The sequence below is a fragment of the Engystomops pustulosus genome, chromosome 7 (assembly GCF_040894005.1).
Source record: "Engystomops pustulosus chromosome 7, aEngPut4.maternal, whole genome shotgun sequence".
In the NCBI taxonomy this organism is placed as follows: Eukaryota; Metazoa; Chordata; class Amphibia; order Anura; family Leptodactylidae; genus Engystomops; species Engystomops pustulosus.
This window is the reverse complement of record NC_092417.1, coordinates 75153706-75175096: the sequence shown is the minus strand read 5'-3', so window position 1 is coordinate 75175096 and position 21391 is coordinate 75153706. Positions and strand designations below refer to the sequence as shown.

The 21391-nt window shown below is 44.0% G+C and overlaps 1 protein-coding gene across 18 annotated transcripts in view; it reads left to right on the top strand.

The window, feature by feature from the left end:
* Window positions 1-21391, top strand: part of NRXN3 (neurexin 3) — a 311716-nt gene that overhangs the window by 211926 nt on the left and 78399 nt on the right. The window contains exon 1 of one of the 18 annotated variants that reach the window (XM_072116769.1): window positions 16733-17044. The exons of the other annotated variants lie outside the window; for them this stretch is intronic. Coding sequence (XP_071972870.1) covers window positions 16885-17044 — 160 coding nt within the window. The 5' untranslated portion in view covers window positions 16733-16884. Of the gene's footprint in view, window positions 1-16732; window positions 17045-21391 lie in introns of those variants that run through there. 18 annotated transcript variants of the gene reach the window in all.

The following is a 21391-nucleotide window of genomic DNA, read 5'->3' as shown; positions in this document are numbered from 1 at the left end:
TCTTTTTAGCAAATGCCTTTAATTAATGAGGACAGCATTAAATGTGACTACCCCAATAGCAGCAGAAGTTTGGGTAGTTTTCTGGTCTGGAGCATTCAGTGTGTATGTCAAGGAGGAAAGACATCAGCAATGATCTTGGAGAAGCATTTGTTCCTGCCCAAGTTCATTTACAAGTAATATGAAGTCCATCATTCTACAGTGAGAAACGTAATTTACAAATGGTCAGCATTCAAGACCGTTTATAATCTTTGCAGAAGTGGATGTCCCAGACAAATCCATCCAAAGGTCACACTGATATCAGACTATACAGGACTCCGCATGCAAAATGTCAAGGTTCATCAAAGTATGGTTCATTCGGAAAAGGTTATAGAAGAAATTCCTTCTTTATCATAAATTAAATAAAAAAATAAAAATGTAATGTACAATGTACCATATTTTTCGGACTATAAGGCGCACAAAAAATCCTTTGATTTTCTCAGAAATCAAATGTGCGCCTTATAGTCCAGTGTGCCTTATATTTGAACCATACTTACAGACAACAGCTGCCTTGAACTGTGCACAGGTCTGCCACCTGCTGGTCATTCATCCTTATAATCTGGTGCGCCTTATATATAAACCTAGATGTTTTAGCAGCCATTTATTGATGATGCGCCTTATAATCCGGTGCGCCTTACAGTCCGTAAAATACGGTACTGTGGGCACACTAGACCATGAGATATTTGGAACACATGCACAGCTGCACGTTTCACAAAAACCGAGCACAGGATATCAACACACACATCTTTTGTCAAACATCAATGACATCTTGTGCCCAATTTCAAGGGGGATTTATATGATGAAATCTCTGCCCCTTCGGCACCTCTTGAAATATCCGGCAGGGCGCCTGCTTAGCGAGTGCAGAGGTGTGGGGCAGGAACGCCATGCTGTGGAGCTAGAAAAAATAGTCTGATATTGCGCTGCTCTGGATTCACAAAAATTTATTTAGTCAATATTGTACGTTGATGGACAACCCCTTACAGGGTGTGCTGCTTCCTTCATCAAGTCCAAATAAGAAAGTATCCATAATTTTATACAAACATAAAAGATATATAAGAGAATGCCTAAAAATATATACATATATAAATGATGCACAAATTCATAAGTAATACATAAATAATTCATAAAGAATTCATATAGATGTTTCAAAAACATAATAAATAAAAATATAAACATGTGTAAACATATACGTGTTAGCAAATGGTAAATAGGTAAAAGAATAAAAGAGAGGGGAAAGTGTTGGCTGTGCTGCCAGCAAGACCTGAAGTGCATGTATACAATATTCAATCTGGGACAACTATCTTCACTATAAGCTGCATATTGACTGGAGATGCACATACCTGTGGAGTTAATAGCATGTAGTATTGTGGCCTTCTGATATGAGGATCCTGGGATCAGTTATTTGTTAACCCAAAATTCAATTATTATTCCTGGGCTGCAGTTTATATTGGCAAATTCTTTTCTCTCCATTACCTTTCCGTCACCTGTTTGTCCAGGTCACAGTGGTTAAGGGACAGTCAAACTATGTCTATGTATGATTGGACCATCAGTAGACAGTGGTGTATTTATTTGGTAGGGATGTCCTACTGTGGGAGATAAAATCTTCTTCCTCTCCATCTCGGTAATGACTGCATAAAGCGGCTGATCACTATTTGTTATCCCTGAAGTAACAGACCCCACACGGGCAGTGATTGGTACATCCATAATGCAGCTGGGTGATTGTGCTGCTATAGTGCAGTAAGCTATTGGAAAAAGCTCTTTGTTCTAGGAATTACAAGGAAAGAAATTATGACTCGTCAAAATACAGCCAAGCCACCTCATGCTTTGTGATCCAACTCGGGAATGGAGGGTGAGAGATGAGCAGAGTCACACTGTACAAAAGTCTGAATCAGAGAGAAATAGCAAAGTATTTATGGTTGACTGAAGGCTTTGATGAAACTCTGCAGTGATCTCCCAGAGTGTGAAATGAAGCCATTAACAGATGCTCTGGGTCAGTCATCTGTGAGCAAGACAACAAAACTGTCTCCCCATGGAGAGGACTCTCTGAGAGCAAGAGTATGAGGGAGATCTGCAGTTAAATGTTGCCCATACAAGGATTTCCGCCATTCCGGCAATAAGTCTGGAATCTTCCTAGCATCATTCCTGCATCACAGCCCAATGGTATTTTTTTCCACACAATTTTGTCAGGTCTTTGGCTGTGCAAAATGCATGGGTTGCTTTCTTTATCCTGACCAATTTTCATCCATGAAGCATTAGGGATTCAATGATTCCAAAAGATTTGGGTGAGAATCTATGGGTGAGCAAGGGCATGCTCTAATTTTTGACTTAACAGGAGAGCAGTGCCTAAAGTGATAGTGTCTGCTCTCTCACTGGTAGTGTGGTTTTTCTACCCAGTAGTGAATTAGGTTCTCGCTTTATATATTCTATTAGATCTTGTGTGAATTCCCAGGGGTTGGGTCTATAAAGGATAGAGTGATGGTGCTGGGTTTCAGAAGTGTATACTACATAGGATATCTGAATGAAGTGGTAGTGCTCTGGTCCCTCGGAGGGCACCTTTTCTTCTTTACAAATGATGGAAAGATACTGAGGAAATTAATTAGAGCCTCATCCCCTTCAGCCTTTATCTTACCACACAAGGCTGTTTACAGTTTTCTGCGAGGAACCCCAGAGAGAGGAGAGGCTTCTGAGAGGTCTGTAGGAAATAAAGGGATGGTGACCTTCCCCTTTTGAAACTCTTCATTTCTTAGCACCTGCCAGGATAAGTGATAGGTTAATCCTGGCGTTGTGAATCATAGAAGGGCTGGTCTAGTTGGAAAATAATTACAATAACAGAAGTTACACAAGTCAAGGCTAAATAGCATGTATCTTTTGATTAAACGGGAATCCATCACAACAATTTAGCTGCCCCAACTACCTTCTATAAAGTTTTGGGCTATGCCCGCACAACACCTTTGGTTTTTTTCCCCAACTTTACTTTATACATATGCAAATGAGGCTGATGTTCTTCTGGGCCTTTAGCAGAGCGCTTGAGGGCTCCAATTTAGCGCATTTTCTTATCCTCTCCCCCCTTTAGCTATGTCACTCCAGGGTCCTGTGAAATCTTGTCTCAAATCCCACAAGCAGCTTCAGATGTATGATCTAGTTGGACCGAGAATTGATGTAGGTGAAGTGGGAAGGAAGCCCTGGCCAGAGTGGGAGTGTAGCAGGGGTGGTTAATACTGCTGGGGGTCCAGGAACGCCTGAGTCTGAAACGCATGCATTTTTTTATATGTTACCGTGTGTTTTTTACATGTCCCCATGCTTTGGCTACTTTGAATCCATTTTTCTTAATTTCCATGTAAGAAAAAATTAATAGAGCTGCTTACACGTCCAGAAAAATGAATTTACACCAGCCAAACACATGGTAAACATGCAAAAATGCATGCATTTTCAGAGCATTTTAAGAATGCACCATTTCATGCATGTAATTCTATGGCCTTCTCTTTATGAAAAGTATTTGGTTTCCATTATTCTTTTCTATAACGGATAAACTAAATAAATGTTACATGGCTGAATATTACTGTACTGTAGTGAGCAGGATGAATATGGTTGAGTAGTAGTATACTGCAGGCAACTAGTAGTATACTAGTAGTATGTTAATGTATACTAGTGGGAGGATAATGTTTGAGTAGTAGGACATTGCAGTATGCAGGATGATGGTTGAGTACTAGTACACTCCTGGGTTTTGTGTATTATTATACTTTCCACAGATGTAAGGAAATGCGCTCAGATGATCTGGGTGCTGAAGGAAGTTGTCTAGTGAATCGTTTAGCAGCTTATTATCATTGTTCCCGATTTTTCTTTTCACATTGTCACGATTCAGAACTGTTGACATGTGCTCTTTACAGGTGATTTGAGATAGAATTACACAGTTTATCAGAAGAAAAATGATTACATTAAATGACTAAACAATAACTTTACATTTTGCTACTGCAGTATTAACCCCTCAGTAACAAATCAACATAACCCTTACCTTTATTATCTGCATGGTATAACATTAGATTGATAATTAAGTAAGGAATGTTAGCAGCATCACATGTGCAGCAAGTCCACACAGAACATCTCCTGTCCAGAGTTCGCTTAATATTTTTTTTTTGGAACATCTTAATTTATTAATGTATTGTGTACCACCTTTGGAGTCTATTGCAGTCAACCCACGCTGACCCGACGTTAGCTTGCCTTCACTTTTGTCGATTTTGTTGCATAGATATCTTTGATTGAGCCAGAAATCTGAATGACACTTGCATAAAAGTTTAGTTTTCTTGCTTAGAAGTTTTTAACACGTTTTTGGCTCGTTTTTAAGCAGTCCATCAAAAAACAAAAAACGCATGCGTTTTTGACCAGTTTGAATTAAGATAATTGGTCAAACCTGTCAAAAACGGATGTGTTTTCAAAAAACGCATGCGTTTTTTTAACGGACTGCTTAAAAACGGGCCATAAACGCGTTCAAAATGCCACGTGTGCCATCACCATTATAGCTGACTGTTTAAGGCAGCTGCAGCTATTATGATTCTTTTGTCTTATTTTCCCTTGCTTCTTTAGAACACAAGGAGTTAAACCTTGTTACAGAGAAGCTTTGCCTTCTCCCTAAACCACCTCACTTCATTAACAGAGGACGATTGATTTGGTGAAGCTAATTTTGTAATTAAAAAGCTTATCATTGCTTGCGGTAATGAGCTCAGCAAACAAGCATAATTCAGTTACAATATTTACAGAGCAGCAGAGGATGTGCCCACTTGTTTGTTTAAAAAGTGAACAAATACAAAGATCAAAGACTGATAAAAAAGGGTGAACTCCCCCAACCCATCTGACTGCAACACAGTGACTGATGCAGTTTATATAGTGGCCAGTGGTGTCTCATGAGAGGTTCTTCATTGTCTGTGCCATACTCTTGTTCAGGGCAGTTTCTAAGACATTTACTCAAGAGCCTGAATCTCCAGAATCTCTCTCCAGTAGGTTATAAAAATATCTACAATGCCCCCCAAAATGAGTTATAATGTAAAAGGTCCCTAAAACAACAGTTAGTATTACATAGTGTGCCTCCAGATTAATTGTAGTTTACTCAGTTACATTTTTTACACAAACAGGGATCCCCTTTTAATTAAGAAATTCTGAATTTACAGTGTGCCTCCAAACTATAATATGGTACCATCCCCTGAATGATTAGAAAAGCTCAGTAAACTTATAAAGCACAAGAACTTGTGAAGTCATTAAATATATGATAACCCTGTGATTATTACTTTGCTACAGCTATGAACTAAGATATCTTCAGCATCAAAGTGAAGGATGCGAAAGGAGAGTCTAAGAGGTTTTTAATTGTGTATAGACTGTCCTCAATTAGGGAAAAACCTGCTGGCTGGACTTGACTGGTGAGTGTTTTTCCCTATTAACTTGTTGAGTGTTTGGTAAGTCTGTACATAGGTGAGTGATAAGGAGAAGCAGCTAAAACGTAACTGCTTACACAACTGGAGGATAATTCACTTGAGTGATGATACATGCAGGAAGCAATGGATTGAAAATAGGACAAATATGTACTTTATTCTTGAGTAGTTCTCCTGACCTGTTGATTTTTGAAAAAACAATTGGTTCAAATGTTAAGCTACTAATGTTTAAAGGAAACGTTGCCTCATTGCCCGCTGCCTCCTCATCTGCTGCCCCCACCTTCATGATCCCACTGACATTATTGGGAGGAATGGGCCAGAGGAGGCAGCAGGAGGATTAGAAGTGCTGCGGGAGACATTTGGATGCCCTGACGGGCTCAACTAACACCCGCCGAAGCCCTTCAGGCTACGTTACATAGGGATTCAGGTATGCTAGCACTCAGATTTTGAACAATATGGTAGACTTCCTTTAAGGTAATCTTAGTTGTAGGATATTGAGAGCAGAAGCTGTTCTGGATGATGGTGTGGGAGAATAGACCATAAGCAGTAGGCAGAAAGCTCATGGCTGTTTTCTTCTGTGAGGCTGCCGGTCAGTCAGGGTCTCTTGCTGCCTTTGCTCATCTGGGTCTGAAATTTCTATTACAGGCTGTAAATATTAACCCTTTGTCACCTACTGGACACCCATCACCCAGGGATTGAGAAAATACTATTCCATGATTGCCAACTTTATTCTACCAATAGAGTCAATTATTGGTTAATGTCCGCCTCTTTGCTTATCCTCTGTTTATCCTTATCTGTCCACAGAATAGACCCATTTCATCTGTCCGCCAAGTTCCCTCTACGTTCTTTGTGCCTTCTCTGGGAAAGTTATGTTTTCTGGTTATAGGGTATCGATTGTGGCCTTTATCAGTTTCGCTCACACATCGAGACTTACATGTAACAGCGCGGTAGCCATGACAATGAGCGCTGGTTGCCATGACTATGAAAGAGGCCTATTGCTGCATCTGGAGCCTGCTCTAGAGTGATAATCTCCTTGCTCATTTCATTTTAATTGAAATTTGAAGTCATATTTTCTGTAAAGGAGCAAATGGATTTCTATGTCTGGGTTTTCTTCATTCTTAACTGCACAAATAAAAAGATTTTAAGATTTTTTTTCATGCAGCGCATCCAACCAGTGGAGGGTCTTTTCCAAGGCAGCCAAGCGTAGGAAAGCGCTATGCAAATGTATTTCCTTGTAACACCTGTATGGAAGAGCGCAGCAGCGGTAGAGGCCTCCAGAGCGGTTATCTCCCTTGATTATTCTCTTTCCTGCATTCATCTCTTCGCAATGACTCTCACATGGTTGCGGCACCCACCTGGATAATGATTGACTTTCAGTCTAAACTGAGCAACAATGTGAACATCTAGGTAATATTGACCAAATGTCCAGAGGGGGCTATGCCACTCCATTATGTACACAGCACAGGTGGCACTGCCTGGTCAGTCAAGGTGGGACACTGCAGGCAAAAACAAAGGTTAACGAGCCACAGAGTTCTCTTGATTTGCTGGTTTTTACTGATATTTGATCAGTGTTGGAATCAAGTGTAAAATTTTATCTTAGTGATATAAATTCATTTATCCCATAGATAAAACGACACCAATCCTGAAGAGTATTAATGCATATACCTCCACTTCTATAGACTATGACCACTCTGTGCCCCTCTCCAGTATCGGACTATAAGGTGCACATAAAAACGTACGATTTCCTTAGAAATCCAAAGTGCGCCTTATAGTACGGTGCGCCTTATATATGAAACACGCTCCGGGCCACGGCAGACCAGAGCCGTGGCTGCGACCCTGCATGGCCAGCAGTACTAGAGGGGGAGTCGTCAGTGACTGGAGGAGGCAAGGCGGAGGAGGGCAGCAGACCCTACTTATACCACTGGAGATCTGCTGTCAAGGGTCTCCGGTAGCGGGAACTGCAGACCACAGAACAGTACTTACTTACTGCAGACCACGCGGCACAAACAACAGACTCCCTTAGCGCAAACCAACATAGCGCGAACAAACTTCTGCCACGTGCACGGACCCCCTTCTAACCATCTCCCTGTGTGACCGCTCACCTCTGCTCCGCGGCTATTCGGGGTGCTGACAGTTGCCGGGTCTGTGGAGAGTCGCTTTAACAGAGCGCTTTATGCGCCTTATAGTCCAGTGCGCCTTATCATCTGAAAAATACCGTACTACAACATGCTGTGCATCCACTTCTATAGTGTTTATATAAGTATATAGTATATACTTGTCTCTTCACTTCTACTATACCCCCATGCACCAATACACTATGAAAACCTGCAACCACCCCTATACATCATTAAAGGGCTTGGCCATTTTTCAATAAATCTGTTCCATTAGACATGGCTCTACATATGTATATGTACCTGTACATTTTCCAGATTCAGTCTTTCCCTGTTCTCACCATGCTGCCCTCTGCATATATACACAACTTCCTGTTTCTCACTCCTTTAGTCCGTCCTAATGGCGTCACTCACTGTGCCTCTTTCTCTCACAGTCCATCCTCACTGACAGAGGGAGAGGGGAGAGGGCAAAGGAGGATGAGTCATAACCTCCTGCTGCAGGTCCTTCCTATACATCAGTGCACTGGCTTGTAAACAAGGATCCACAGAGAGTTTACAGATGTGTCGGGAAGGGGTTAAACTAAACTAACTGGGGAGACTAAATATATGGGGGGGGGAGTAGGCTTTTTGTGCACTTCATAAATCTGTGATGCACATCTGTATTCATCAGAGGGAGATTTATCAGAAGTGTGCTAGAGAAAAACTGTTCTCTGCTTGCCATCAGCTACTAGATCAGTTTTGCTCTTCGATTTTGAGAAATCTCCCCCACTATGAGGCGTAAGGAGGATAAAAGTGAAAAGTGGATTAGGTTGAACAATTTTGTGGAAATTGGCAGTTGAAATAATTGAGACATTTGTATGTTAGAAAATGGAGTATCTACAATGATAAATTTCCTGCATAGAGTGCCATATGTAAACTTACAATGATGATTGTGAGAAGCAGGAGAGGGAGGTACTGTAGATTTATAAGACATTTAGAAGAAAGTTTGGAGCAGTGTAATGGTGGCATTTGTTGTCATTTGGCATCTGTCTTTTTTCTCAGATACTCCATAAATGTGCTTTTGAGGTTGTGCTGGACCTCACTTAAAGGGGTTGTCCGAGTTTTGAAAAAAAACTATATGTGGCCGGGAGCGGGCTGCCTAAAACAATAAAGATGTACTTACCTTCCGGTGCCCTCCGGTATCCAGTGCTGCTGTCGCTCCGGTCCGGGCGCCATGTAAACAAACATGGCCGCCGGAGCAGCGCTGGACTCCGCTTCCGGCCGGCCGTGGCCGGGTACGCCTATCCATCCCTATACACAGCATTGTGTATGGGGGCCGGATGGTTGTCGGGTGCGGCCGGAAGCTGAATGCAGCGCTGCTCCGGCGGCCATGTTTGTTTACATGGCGCCCAGACCGGAGCAACAGCAGCGCTGGATACCGGAGGACACCGGAAGGTAAGTACAGCTTTATTGTTTTAGGCAGCCCGCTCCCGGCCACATATAGTTTTTTTTTCAAAACTCGGACAACCCCTTTAATACTAGCTGAATCTACGTAAGATTATGGCTCACAATTTCCTCGACTGGCACCTGACATTTTCACTGCAGGTTTATTAATGATAGTAGAAGAGTTAGAAATGGACAGACAGTTCTAGAAATAGTGAGATCTGCATCCTTGAGCTTTTTGTGGGGATCAGATGTTGCCTTGTGTCTGCAGGGTGTAATGTGTTTCAGGCTGACTGGCCCTCTCCCAGCTGTCACTTTACCCCTGATGGTAGAGGACCCCAAGGCAGTACAGTCCTCTTCCGCTTACTATGAACATCATACAGAATAGAGCAGTCAGGAGGTGCAGAGCAAGGTGGGCAATCATAGTAAAAGGACACTTAAAATGAAAACTTTATCTGCTATAGTCCCACTTTCAGTACAGCTCATGGGGACTATACTATGTACATACTATATACACTGTTCTATCGGTCTCCAGTGGAGTGCAACATTGTCAGGATTGTGACGGCTGTGACATGACAGTAATCTTCCCTTATCCCTATCAGGACAGTGTATCGTTATCAGTCAATAGTAATATTAGCATATGGTCCCTTAAATGCGCTACTGGGTGATGAAGACCACCCTTATCATGTTTACATGATAGACAATATAAAGATGTGAATGAGGCAGGCAACATTGTTACAAATGATAAAATAAGCCACAATTATCCCAGGCATCAATGGGGGTGATTTACCCTGTACAGATGTTTTAGGGATGAAGTGTGTTATGGGGGCAGTGACAGGTCAAAATTGGGGGATCATTGAATAACAGAGCTGCATCAAATTTACCTGAAAGAGGATGAATATTTCATTCCAATCTATTATTAATTTCTCTAGGTATACTACCAATAAATAACACTGCTATGGACTAACAGCTAATAGGTGAATCTGGTTATGTACAAAGTTCTTTTGTCCTTTAGACTTGTCCTGGCCTTGAAGTTTTGTAAAACTGCTGGACCCCCAGAGGAATTCTCCCCTCAGATTTCCAGATATTAATAAATTGATGCTGTCAGTAGCCGGGCGTTTCTTCTGCGCAGTTTGTGTCCTTCAACAAAGCCTCAATTCCCCCTTCCTCCCTTTCATGTGGTTTGTTAATTTGACGCATCTCAGCTTCCTCTGAAATGGAGAGCGGATGGTGAAGGTGTATTCTGGGCCGGACAAACTCACCATGAAAATAAAATATACTGAATATATTTAAACCACAGCCCTGATATCTGACTTTGCTGTCACAGAGGGATAAAAATACAGCAACCCACAGCTGAAAATAACCCCCAGAATCCGCAGCAACATCGGAGAAAAGGGAAGTACCATACTGCTTAGGCTACATCCTTCATCTCCGGTTGGCATTGTTATGGCTGTTGGCCGTGCATGATACAAAATGGTGAAAAATGTCATAATATAGACCTTAGATAACAAAAAAAACAAGAACAGGGCACAAGATCTAGGTAAAAAGACCCAGGATTTTGTGACAGATGACTCCAGGGGGAAGGACATAAAAGCCGTGTTCAGATGGAAGAACTTGGGCAAAAAGAGTATAAAGGTATTTCGAATCAAGTTTTTTTTCTCATAGATGAAATGTCCCTTTTTTGGTAAAAATCATAAAAGTGTCTAAAACCTTTAAATGTTTCACAAGGCATTTAAGATTATGATGCAAATCATGACATATTTCACATTTCAACAAGTTAGGTTCCAGTATTATTAAATGACAGACTAGGGGAGAGGCAAGCAGGAGCAATCCACCATCAGATTTACTTCTGATGGTAGATTCCTCATGGTAGGTTTCCTTTAAGGACACCCGACTTACATATGACCCCTAGTTACAGACTGACCTCTCTGCCCACTGTGACCCCTGGTTAAGCTCTCTGGAAGCTTCACTTTAGTCCCAGCCTGCAATGATCAGCTGTAAAGTGTCTGTAACAAAGTTTTATTGATAATCCTTGTTCCCAGAAATTTAGAAAATCCAATTGTCACTGGGACAAAAACATTTTGTGTCTAGAGTTCGTTATAAAACATACCTGTTCCAACTAACATACAAATTCAACTTACCTAAAGAACCAACAAACCTAAAGAACATATTTTGTACCTATGTTGTACGTAACCCGGAGACTGCCTGAACACTGTTGTGCACAGCATTTATAGCTATGCACTTGTATTCTGAGACTCGCGAATAGTCGATGGTGGAATTCTCATCCTCATTGATCTCTAGTTTCTCGGCTATATGTTGTACTGAACCAGAAATGAGCCCCGGTAATGTCTCTAATAAGAAACATTACTTCAGGTCACGTTATGCTTATAAATAGAAAAAAGACTCTTCCGCCCTGATGAAGGGGACAGGTGAAGATCAGCCTTGTGCAGATTTCCTGTAAGCCCCCAGGAATTACACACAGATCAATAGATCACACATTGTTTGTTCTCTTGGATGGATTTCTGGAGCTGGGAGTTCGATGAGATGATGTTATAGCAGGTCAGGCTTTTTTCACCCTTGCACTAAGTGTCAGGTTTAACAAATTGTATTGCCCGTTACTTTTAATCACAGAGTGGGAAGTAAGACACGGGGGGGGGGGGGGGGAATTCAGTGTATTGTACTCTGCCATCTTTGCTGGCAATATGCAGAATGATCTGGAATTGTCAGGTGGCACTTTATCCACCATCATGTAACAGATTAACACCCAAGGGTCATTAATTTGTTGTAAATTTAATTTACATGAGCTGTCTATGACAGCAGTGACAGCCATCAGTAATGAGAAAGTGGCCTGTCTGTTCCACTGCACACAGGAGTCAATAGCACATAAAATAATTCTACTGTTAGCTGTACTAGAATTTAAAACCACAACAAATCTCAAATTCAGACAGGACATAACTGCGGATGCATGACCAAAGAACTTTAGGGGTTTTCTTCTACATATAAGCAGCGCAGTACTTTAAATGATTAACTATAGTTGGGGGGCGTCATACAACCGAGGGGCATGGTCACTGCTATAATGGAGCCCATATTTCCAAGAAGACCGTGTTCCTGTTAAACAGATCTCTACACAAAAGTATAAAACGGTCACAGAATATACAGAGTATGAAGATACAGAGACATTTCTTTTCAAGATTAATGCTGGTTGCTGACAAGGGTTTAATCCTTATATGTTGTCACATCTCCAGTGCCATTGTGACAGATGGGAAATTCTATTTCTCATTTTAAAAAATGAACTGATTTAGGTTTCCCAATTCTCCTAGGTTGCCCCTGGGGCCCTATCACATCTTAGCTGTGTTCACATCATCCCACGACTCATGGGCAGTGCAGGTGTGAGGGGGAGAACGACACTTTTACAGAACATTTTAAATTTGTGACAGAGGAGGAAAACTCGGGAAGCTGTGAAAATGTAAAGTATTTATAAAACTGGCATCTCGGCTTAGTGAGACACCAGGATCTTCTCTGCAAGTATATATGATTTTAAGGCTGCCCTCATTTGTACCGATCATATAGTATCAGAATGGAGGAAATACACAGAACATGGAGAGAACATACAAACCATCTGTATGTAGTCTCTAGTCAGATTAACATCCAGGGGCCCAGGGCAGCCTAGTTACCGCCTATGGTTCCTAACATGCCATCCATTCATTGTAAAATGCTCTCATAACAATTACTAAAACATCTGGTTGATCGAATAGGAAGCTACATTTCGACTCTTGATGGGGCCCTTTAACAAGGCCTGTTTGGGCTTGAGATAAGAATACTTTTTAATGGCTTAATTTTTAAGGTAAATTGATAAGTCTCTTCTCTTGGGAATAAAAAGGCTATTCCACCATCTGTTTTTATTTTATTTTTAGAAAGGACCTCCCCCTCAGTAAACCATGATTGCATCCCCTTACCTCAGTAAGCCATAAAAGGGCCTCTCCCCACCTCCACAGTAAGCCATGATTGCACCCCCCTTCAGTAGGCCGTTAGAAAGGGCCCCCCCCCCCCACACACACACCTCAGTATGCCATAAATAGATAGCCCCACCTGTGGGAAGCCATTAGATTTGGCCCCCACTTCCCTATACAATTATACATTAAATAGGGATTCCCACACTGTTTAGGCAGAGTAGGAAAACAAATTCCCTGTTCTCCCTCTCGGTGAGGCGTGTTAAAGAGGCCGCACAGCAGAGGCTTGTATTATACCTCAGTGCCGGCCTTAGAATCGCTGGCCTAGTTTGAGGACCCCAAGTTTATAGGCATGAGGGTGGCTGCAATGCTTAATAATAGCAGTTTTTAAAATATGTTTATTTAGGTGCATTAAATTCATTGCCAGGCTCCCTTTAAAGGACACCTGTCATCAGGTCTTTGTCACTTGTCCTGTCACTACTACCTGTTGGAGCAGCTCACAAGGATCCCATCCCAGCCTTTATCTAGTTATTTCATACATTATTCATTGTAAAATCATCTATTCTTTATCATGTAAATGAGGCTGGTCACATGGTCAGAGGCAGTGATGTCACCCCTGTTACCCCTCCCCTCTCCTCCCCCTGCTCATGTCTGTGTGTAATGTATAGTAAAGCATGGCTAGTGTGTGAGTGTGTGTGCTGCATCTGCTGACATGCTGCACCCTCCTAATACACATGAGAGATACAGACATCAGCTACACATGAATCTGACATGTTCTGCTGTAACATGTCTGCATCCTGGAGCTGTTGTATCTCTCCTAAACACACACACATGCACACACAGGCTGCAGGGGGCGTGGCCACCAGCACCAGGAAGCACATCATTATACAGCCTCACTCCATTATACAGGCTGTCAGTCAAGCACTGGGGGTGTGGCTGTGCCTCCCACTCATGAATAGAGTGGACAGCTTGAATATGCTAATGCTTCATTGGACATTTCACAGGTCATTTGCATACAGCTTTAGGACCTCATTGCTTAGGTTTACAGGCATGTAGAGGGACAATGAAGGGATAGAGGCAATGCTCTCTAATGGCAGTTTATGAAAATATATTTAGTTTAGGGGGGTTATTTTGCATGACGGGTTCTCTTTAAGCGTATACTAATTCTGCAGGGTTTTATATACTGTCAATTAAGGACAATATTGCCCCATTCTATTCTGTTATAGTGAAGATCAGTTATTTACTATTCTGGGCAATGTCAGGTAATAAAGGTTATATAATTTTTCTTTCATATAACAATGATGTTTTTAGGGGTGCTTTCTTTAAATGGGTGTGTTAAGATGATTGTCCTGGTGGAAGCGGAGAATATCAGCGGCTGTCATGGCTTATCCCCCCAACCAGAGATAGTAATCCCCTCAGCTGCTTCCCCTTGCTATAGCCTGCAGGTAAACACTGATAGGATAGGAGCAATTTAGTCTCCTGTTTGTTACTGATATAAGATGCTCTATAATTATCTGAGCTGTCCCCGCTATCTCTGTGATGAGGCATCTCGTGTGCTGAATGATGGGGGATGGAGGAGGCTTGCTTCGAAGGAGAATGTGAAGTTGTTTTTTTGGCTTCTTTTGGTTTCTTGCATGTGAGAAACATTCACAACATTCAATCCCTTATTACTTGTGATATAAGCAAGTAGCTGCACCCTGCCTTAAATGGTAGAGGATGTCAGCTATCCAGGGATGATGGAAAATGCCAGATGTTCTATATTTTGTCTGGGACAACTGATGATGCAGGATGTTCCATTCTTTGCCTGTGCCTCCTTTGATGGTGGAAGATGCCAATGTCCCATCTCTTGTCTGGCGTAATGAAACAGGCCAGATATCCGTTTTATAAGTGAATATTACAGCAAATAGAATATCACAAGATGTTCCATCTTTGGTTGGGATATTGAATAATGTCAGATATTGCCACATTGTAAATGGAACAGTGAACGCTGCTGGATGTCTTTTGCCTTGGAAGGTAAAAACAGACTGATGTTCCATCTCTTTACTGGGAAGATTCTGGATATTAGCACCAGCTGAAATGTGCTGGATATTCCACCATTTGTCTGGGACAGTAGATGATGCAAGATGCCTGATCATATACTTTGGATATGTTAGAGGTGCCATTTCATGTCTGGGTATCAGATGCATTTATCAGGGATAGAGAACGATGCAGGATGTTGTAGGCAACAGATGACCCTTTTTCTGGGACAGTGGAAAATGCTGTAGATAACCACATGTTGGATTGCTGGAAGATGCAGGATATCCACACTCTGTGGTCAAAGCAGTGGAAAATGGCAAAGCGTTAGAATAATATAGGATATCCCATCCTGCATCTAGTGAATGATCTACTCATTGGCAGGCATTTATGAATACTGCCGGTTTTCACACAGGTCCTTTACCTGTTAATTCAAGTAGTGTTGTGAAAGCTGTTAAAGCCAGCGGCCTCTACCTTTTCTACTCCCCCCTTTTTGCACAAATAGAGTTATAAAAGATGCTTATTGCGGTTTTTCAGCTTTTCCCAATGCCACATTGACGTTGATAAAAGGCGCCCATTGTTTTGAGAACTTGCACATCCAGGATATTTCCTGTAGTCTGCCTCGGTTGGTATACAGCAAAATTCTCAAGGTTTCAAAAAAGGAGAATAAGATGACTTTGGTCTTACTTAGGATCTATGTTTTGATGAGCTCAGTGAATGGAAGTTGCCAATGGTGCATCATTTCCATATATTTGTAAGCAATAGTCTGAAACACCTGCTTGTCTGGCTCCTCACTGAAGGGTTCTGGGATATTAGAAGTGCAATGACAGGAACCCTCATTATGACCTCTGTGTCTTTAGGAGGCACTTGTCAGCAGCAGACGTACATCAGGTCAGCTGCCAGTCAGGATCTATGACTGGGTGAGATATCCAAGGTAACAGACGGCCGTATCTCGACCTAGGTGCCAATACGAAGCCTGCTGCATAGTCTTTTCCTTTCAATTTTTTTGTGCGGTAATTAAACAAAACAGCCTTTCCTGCAGCCACCTGGCATAGTATGCAGCAGCATGGCAAGCACACTTAGGGGTGACTAGCATGATGGAAAGGAATGAAAGGCCTAGGGCGGGGGAGTTGGCACTCTGTCCCTGGGAATAAAACTGTAGTGAGGACAGGAACTCATATTTTAGCCCTTTTCTCTAATGAAAAGATGAGGGTTTGGTATTTATGGGGCCATCTTGTTTTATGAGCAGCTCGATGGCTCGTTATGAAAGTGCGGGATTGGAATTTACTGGAGGTAATTAATACTGATGTTTGTGGAGCGTGCAGAGGCTGGACCACGTCCCGACTCCACTTGGCGCGTGCCTGGCAGGAGCTTCCACCTGCATCTTGGGCTAAACGATTTGTGCCCTGAGAGGAGAATTTCTGGCTATGGAGGGGAGTTGGGTTCAGGGTCTGGGCTGTAGTCTGCACCCATCTGCTCTGTTCAGCCCTATAGTTGTGAAGGAAGATTCCTCCTTTTATCACTCTCCACTTGTATCCTGCCCCTCAATGGTTTTACTACAACCCCCTCAGCTCCCATATTGTTATATATCTCCCTCCATATATTTCTCCTATGTCCGCCCGGTCCCTCCACTTCCCGCTTTTACCTTGCAGCGCGAGCCCCTCACGGCACCGCTGACTGCCTGGCGGGCATGAGCGGGTTAAAGACTAGGCGTGGTCTGACTAGTGATTGGTTAGGAGGCGCGCTGCTATTTGCATACCACGCCCAGCGGGCTGTCTGAGCTCCTGAGCTCACCTGAGCGGCGCAGTTCGTGCGGGCACCTGGCGGGAGTGACAGTCACTGGGAGACATGGAGCCGACTGCGGGCGAGACGAGGAGCAGCTGCCGGGAGCTGGGACCATGAGCCCCGGGCGCCTGGCGCTGCACTGAGACGATGCGCCCGGGTTATGCGCTGCTTGCGCCCTGGCTGTGGTCGCTGCTGTGGAACTGTGTGCTCAGCACCTCTGCCAGGACTTTCCACGGAGGAAGAGCGCACCACCACCCGGAGCCCGTCTCCATATACCGGACACCCAGCGCCCTGCGGGGAGGACACGGTGCGTTCAGCATGGTGGGAGGGGGCGCAGATGATGCACAGGTGACAGGTGTACACAGAGGAGGAGGGTGCTGAGGGGTGACAGGTGTACACAGAGGAGGAGGGTGCTGAGGGGTGACAGGTGTACACAGAGGAGGAGGATGCTGAGGGGTGACAGGTGTACACAGAGGAGGAGGATGCTGAGGGGTGACAGGTGTACACAGAGGAGGGGGTGCTGAGGGGTGACAGGTGTACACAGAGGAGGGGGTGCTGAGGGGTGACAGGTGTACACAGAGGAGGAGGGTGCTGAGGGGTGACAGGTGTACACAGAGGAGGAGGGTGCTGAGGGGTGACAGGTGTACACAGAGGAGGAGGGTGCTGAGGGGTGACAGGTGTACACAGAGGAGGAGGGTGCTGAGGGGTGACAGGTGTACACAGAGGAGGAGGATGCTGAGGGGTGACAGGTGTACACAGAGGAGGGGGTGCTGAGGGGTGACAGGTGTACACAGAGGAGGGGGTGCTGAGGGGTGACAGGTGTACACAGAGGAGGAGGATGCTGAGGGGTGACAGGTGTACACAGAGGAGGGGGTGCTGAGGGGTGACAGGTGTACACAGAGGAGGGGGTGCTGAGGGGTGACAGGTGTACACAGAGGGGGGTGCTGAGGGGTGACAGGTGTACACAGAGGGGGGTGCTGAGGGGTGACAGGTGTACACAGAGGGGGGTGCTGAGGGGTGACAGGTGTACACAGAGGAGGGGGGTGCTGAGGGGTGACAGGTGTACACAGAGGAGGGGGGTGCTGAGGGGTGACAGGTGTACACAGAGGAGGGGGGTGCTGAGGGGTGACAGGTGTACACAGAGGAGGGGGGTGCTGAGGGGTGACAGGTGTACACAGAGGAGGGGGGTGCTGAGGGGTGACAGGTGTACACAGAGGAGGGGGGGTGCTGAGGGGTGACAGGTGTACACAGAGGAGGGGGGTGCTGAGGGGTGACAGGTGTACACAGAGGAGGGGGGTGCTGAGGGGTGACAGGTGTACACAGAGGAGGGGGGTGCTGAGGGGTGACAGGTGTACACAGAGGAGGAGGGTGCTGAGGGGTGACAGGTGTACACAGAGGAGGAGGGTGCTGAGGGGTGACAGGTGTACACAGAGGAGGAGGGTGCTGAGGGGTGACAGGTGTACACAGAGGAGGAGGGTGCTGAGGGGTGACAGGTGTACACAGAGGAGGAGGGTGCTGAGGGGTGACAGGTGTACACAGAGGAGGGGGTGCTGAGGGGTGACAGGTGTACACAGAGGAGGGGGGTGCTGAGGGGTGACAGGTGTACACAGAGGAGGGGGGTGCTGAGGGGTGACAGGTGTACACAGAGGAGGAGGGTGCTGAGGGGTGACAGGTGTACACAGAGGAGGAGGGTGCTGAGGGGTGACAGGAGTACACAGAGGAGGAGGGTGCTGAGGGGTGACAGGAGTTAGAAGAGGGGTTCATAGGAGAAGGTGTTGTGTATAGGAAGTGTAGGGGATGTATGACATGCTGGGAGTACAGTGGTCATGGTGTTGTTAGATATGTCTCATGCTATACTCTGTAGCTATAGTAGTAGTGTGTAGTTGTTGGTACCTTGTAGCTGGAGTGTGTATTAGTTGTCGGAATACTCTGTGGTTATTGTGTACATCTTGTGTCTAGTAGCTGTGGGGGTATACAGTAGCTAGGAAGTATTGGGGTACACAGTAAGTGGGGTGTGTAGTAAGTGGGAACAAACATGGCAGGTATGGGTAGAAGATATGGGGCTACATAATAGTTGAGGTGTACAGCAGGTGTGGGGGTTACAAAGTGTTTGGAGTGTGCAGCAGGGGTTGTGGGTGTGAGGAATAATATATAAGGAATGTTCCTTCAGACAAATGTCATTTTTGGATTGTAGCTGTGACCACAGTGGAACTGTATGGACTTATGACTGGCTCTAGGATTCCTTTGTTATGTTTTTATCCATTTAAATAACCAGACCCCTGGGAACCTTCTTAAGATTTCTCCTGGGCTCTGAGTATATTGCCCCTTTTGGAAGTTTTGTAATAAGGTAGTTATTTGTGAATGGGGTTGCCGGCTCTGTGAATAACAATGGACTCTTCTGCTTACTACTGTAAGGTTGTTATTCAAAATTTCTTTAGTTTTTTTTTTTTTTTTAAGTATTCTATTCTCTCAACTTCTGATCATTATCACTGGGAACTCCTTGACCCCACATACAACACAAGACATGGGTAGTAAAAGCAAGGTTGTGCCTTTATAATGGAAACTGGTGTCTGCCCCAGGAGCTCACAATCTGATCTCTGTATGACATACACACTGTATCATAAACTCTTTTAGACTTGGGCAAGACACATCCGGAGCCGGTAATCCCAAGTGATGTGGCTCTGGTTGTGGGGTCGGTCCGTGTTCTGTAGTGCTGACCCACTGTGTCAGATTTGTTGCTCTGTCTACTGTACACATCCTAGGAATCCTCCACCTCTGTCATTTTCTTTATCCTCTTCAGTCTATGAATATAAATCAAACAGAGCTGCATCTAATGACACCCTGTGCCCAGAACTGGAGGTGAATAGTGGCCACCCCCTGTGTGGTCCACGCTCCTGTGCACCCGGTAATAGATATCCAGCAGTCACCAGATGTACAGCCTATGCACCTGTGTGCCCCTGTTCTCTTTCCCATATCCCCCCCTCTGTGCTTAAGCTACATGCTCTTTTTTTAACCTCCTTTTGCACAGCGTTTCACTATTTGGCGCTGCGTCTGTCGTTCACATTTTATTCTTTCCTGTTTTGGGCTGTCTATCTCTATAGAGCACTGGTTTCCCTCTGCTCCCTTCTCAGCAGCACAGCTTTCCCTTTTCACTCACTCTGCGTTTTGGGGCTTTTTATTGTCTGCACATAGCCCTCTCTTTGCTCTTGTACACTCTTTAGTTTACAAAAAAAATTTTACAGTTTTTTTTTTCCTTTCCAGTGCATTTTCTATGATATTCTGTCATTAAACTGCTATCGCTAGTTATCTGTAGTTTATGAAGGGTTAAGGTGCCCTGGACACTGGCACCCCCAGCAGTTAGGTACCCAGACTGATATTTATTCCCTTTGATGAAGTGACAAGATCATTGCTGTGTGTTCGGTATCAGAGTGTGAAGAGATTTTCTGCATAATTGAACAAACGCCTGTATAATGGCTTTTGGTTGTCAGGTTGTGTTTGCGTGAGCACAAAGGGTTAATGGATGTCACAGGAAATGGACACAAGTGACCAGCTGATCTGACATGGAGCATACATCCAGGACTGATCGTGAACTGTGACACCATCTATGAGAAGAATTCTCTCGAAATCAATCTGCCAAAGACACACAGTATTTGCCTCTTTAACATTTATTATTGAAACATTGGGCCTGGGTTATAAAATGAGGCTTCCAGCTGTGTTACCCATGAACATTGGTAACAATTTCATTCAGTACTTGATAGATCGTGTATCTTCCTATCGTTGATACGATGTCAATGTATGGAAACTGCTCAAAAAACAGATTCCTCCCCAATGCTGGGTTCCCTAGTGAAATAAGAGCCCCAAGTAGGACACATTCTGTAGATGACGACCCAGCTCTGTACAGTATGTACAGAATATGGAGGGCACTTCCCGGCAGCAATGAAGAAGAGTAGAATAGAGGCAGTCATTTGGATTTTGTATAGAGAAGGTTTGGGAAAGTCATAGGGATGTAGTATTTGCAGGAAGCTGAACTTTCCTCAGATTCAATGTATTTCGGCTTTATGGAGACTGGTTCCAGTGACTTCATCTTTACCACTGGAGGATTCTAGATATTGGGTTAAACTATATTGAAGCTGTAAATCTAGCCCAGTGTTGATGACTCGAATAAGGGTTTAGCTTTATCTGGTTTTCCTCCAGGAGTTATGCGGATGATTTTCCACAAACCTACGAAGCAGGGGTGTAACTACAGCGGTAGCATCCATAGCAACTGCTATAGGGCCAGGAGTGTCATGGGGCCCCGTCGACCGACCTGACACACTAAAGAGTGGAGGATGTGCACATATACTGTATGTAAACGGATATAAAGCTGCCATTGGCAGAGAAAATACCCATATCCGGACAAAAAAATGTATGTCTTATTGTAAAACGTCACTTTTATTAAACGTCAAATTAAAAAGGAGAAAAAATGTGTGTAGAATCATTGCTACAAAATTGCTTTAGAGAGTGGAATTTTAAAAGCACAGTAGAGTGGGCTCAATGGTTCAACGAGGGGTATCGCTCCCTATTAAAGTATCGCATTGGTATCATGCATGTAGTCTTCTGGACACAGTTATAGCGTGTGGGCAAAGTGTGAGACTCCGCTGGATTTCCAGCATAA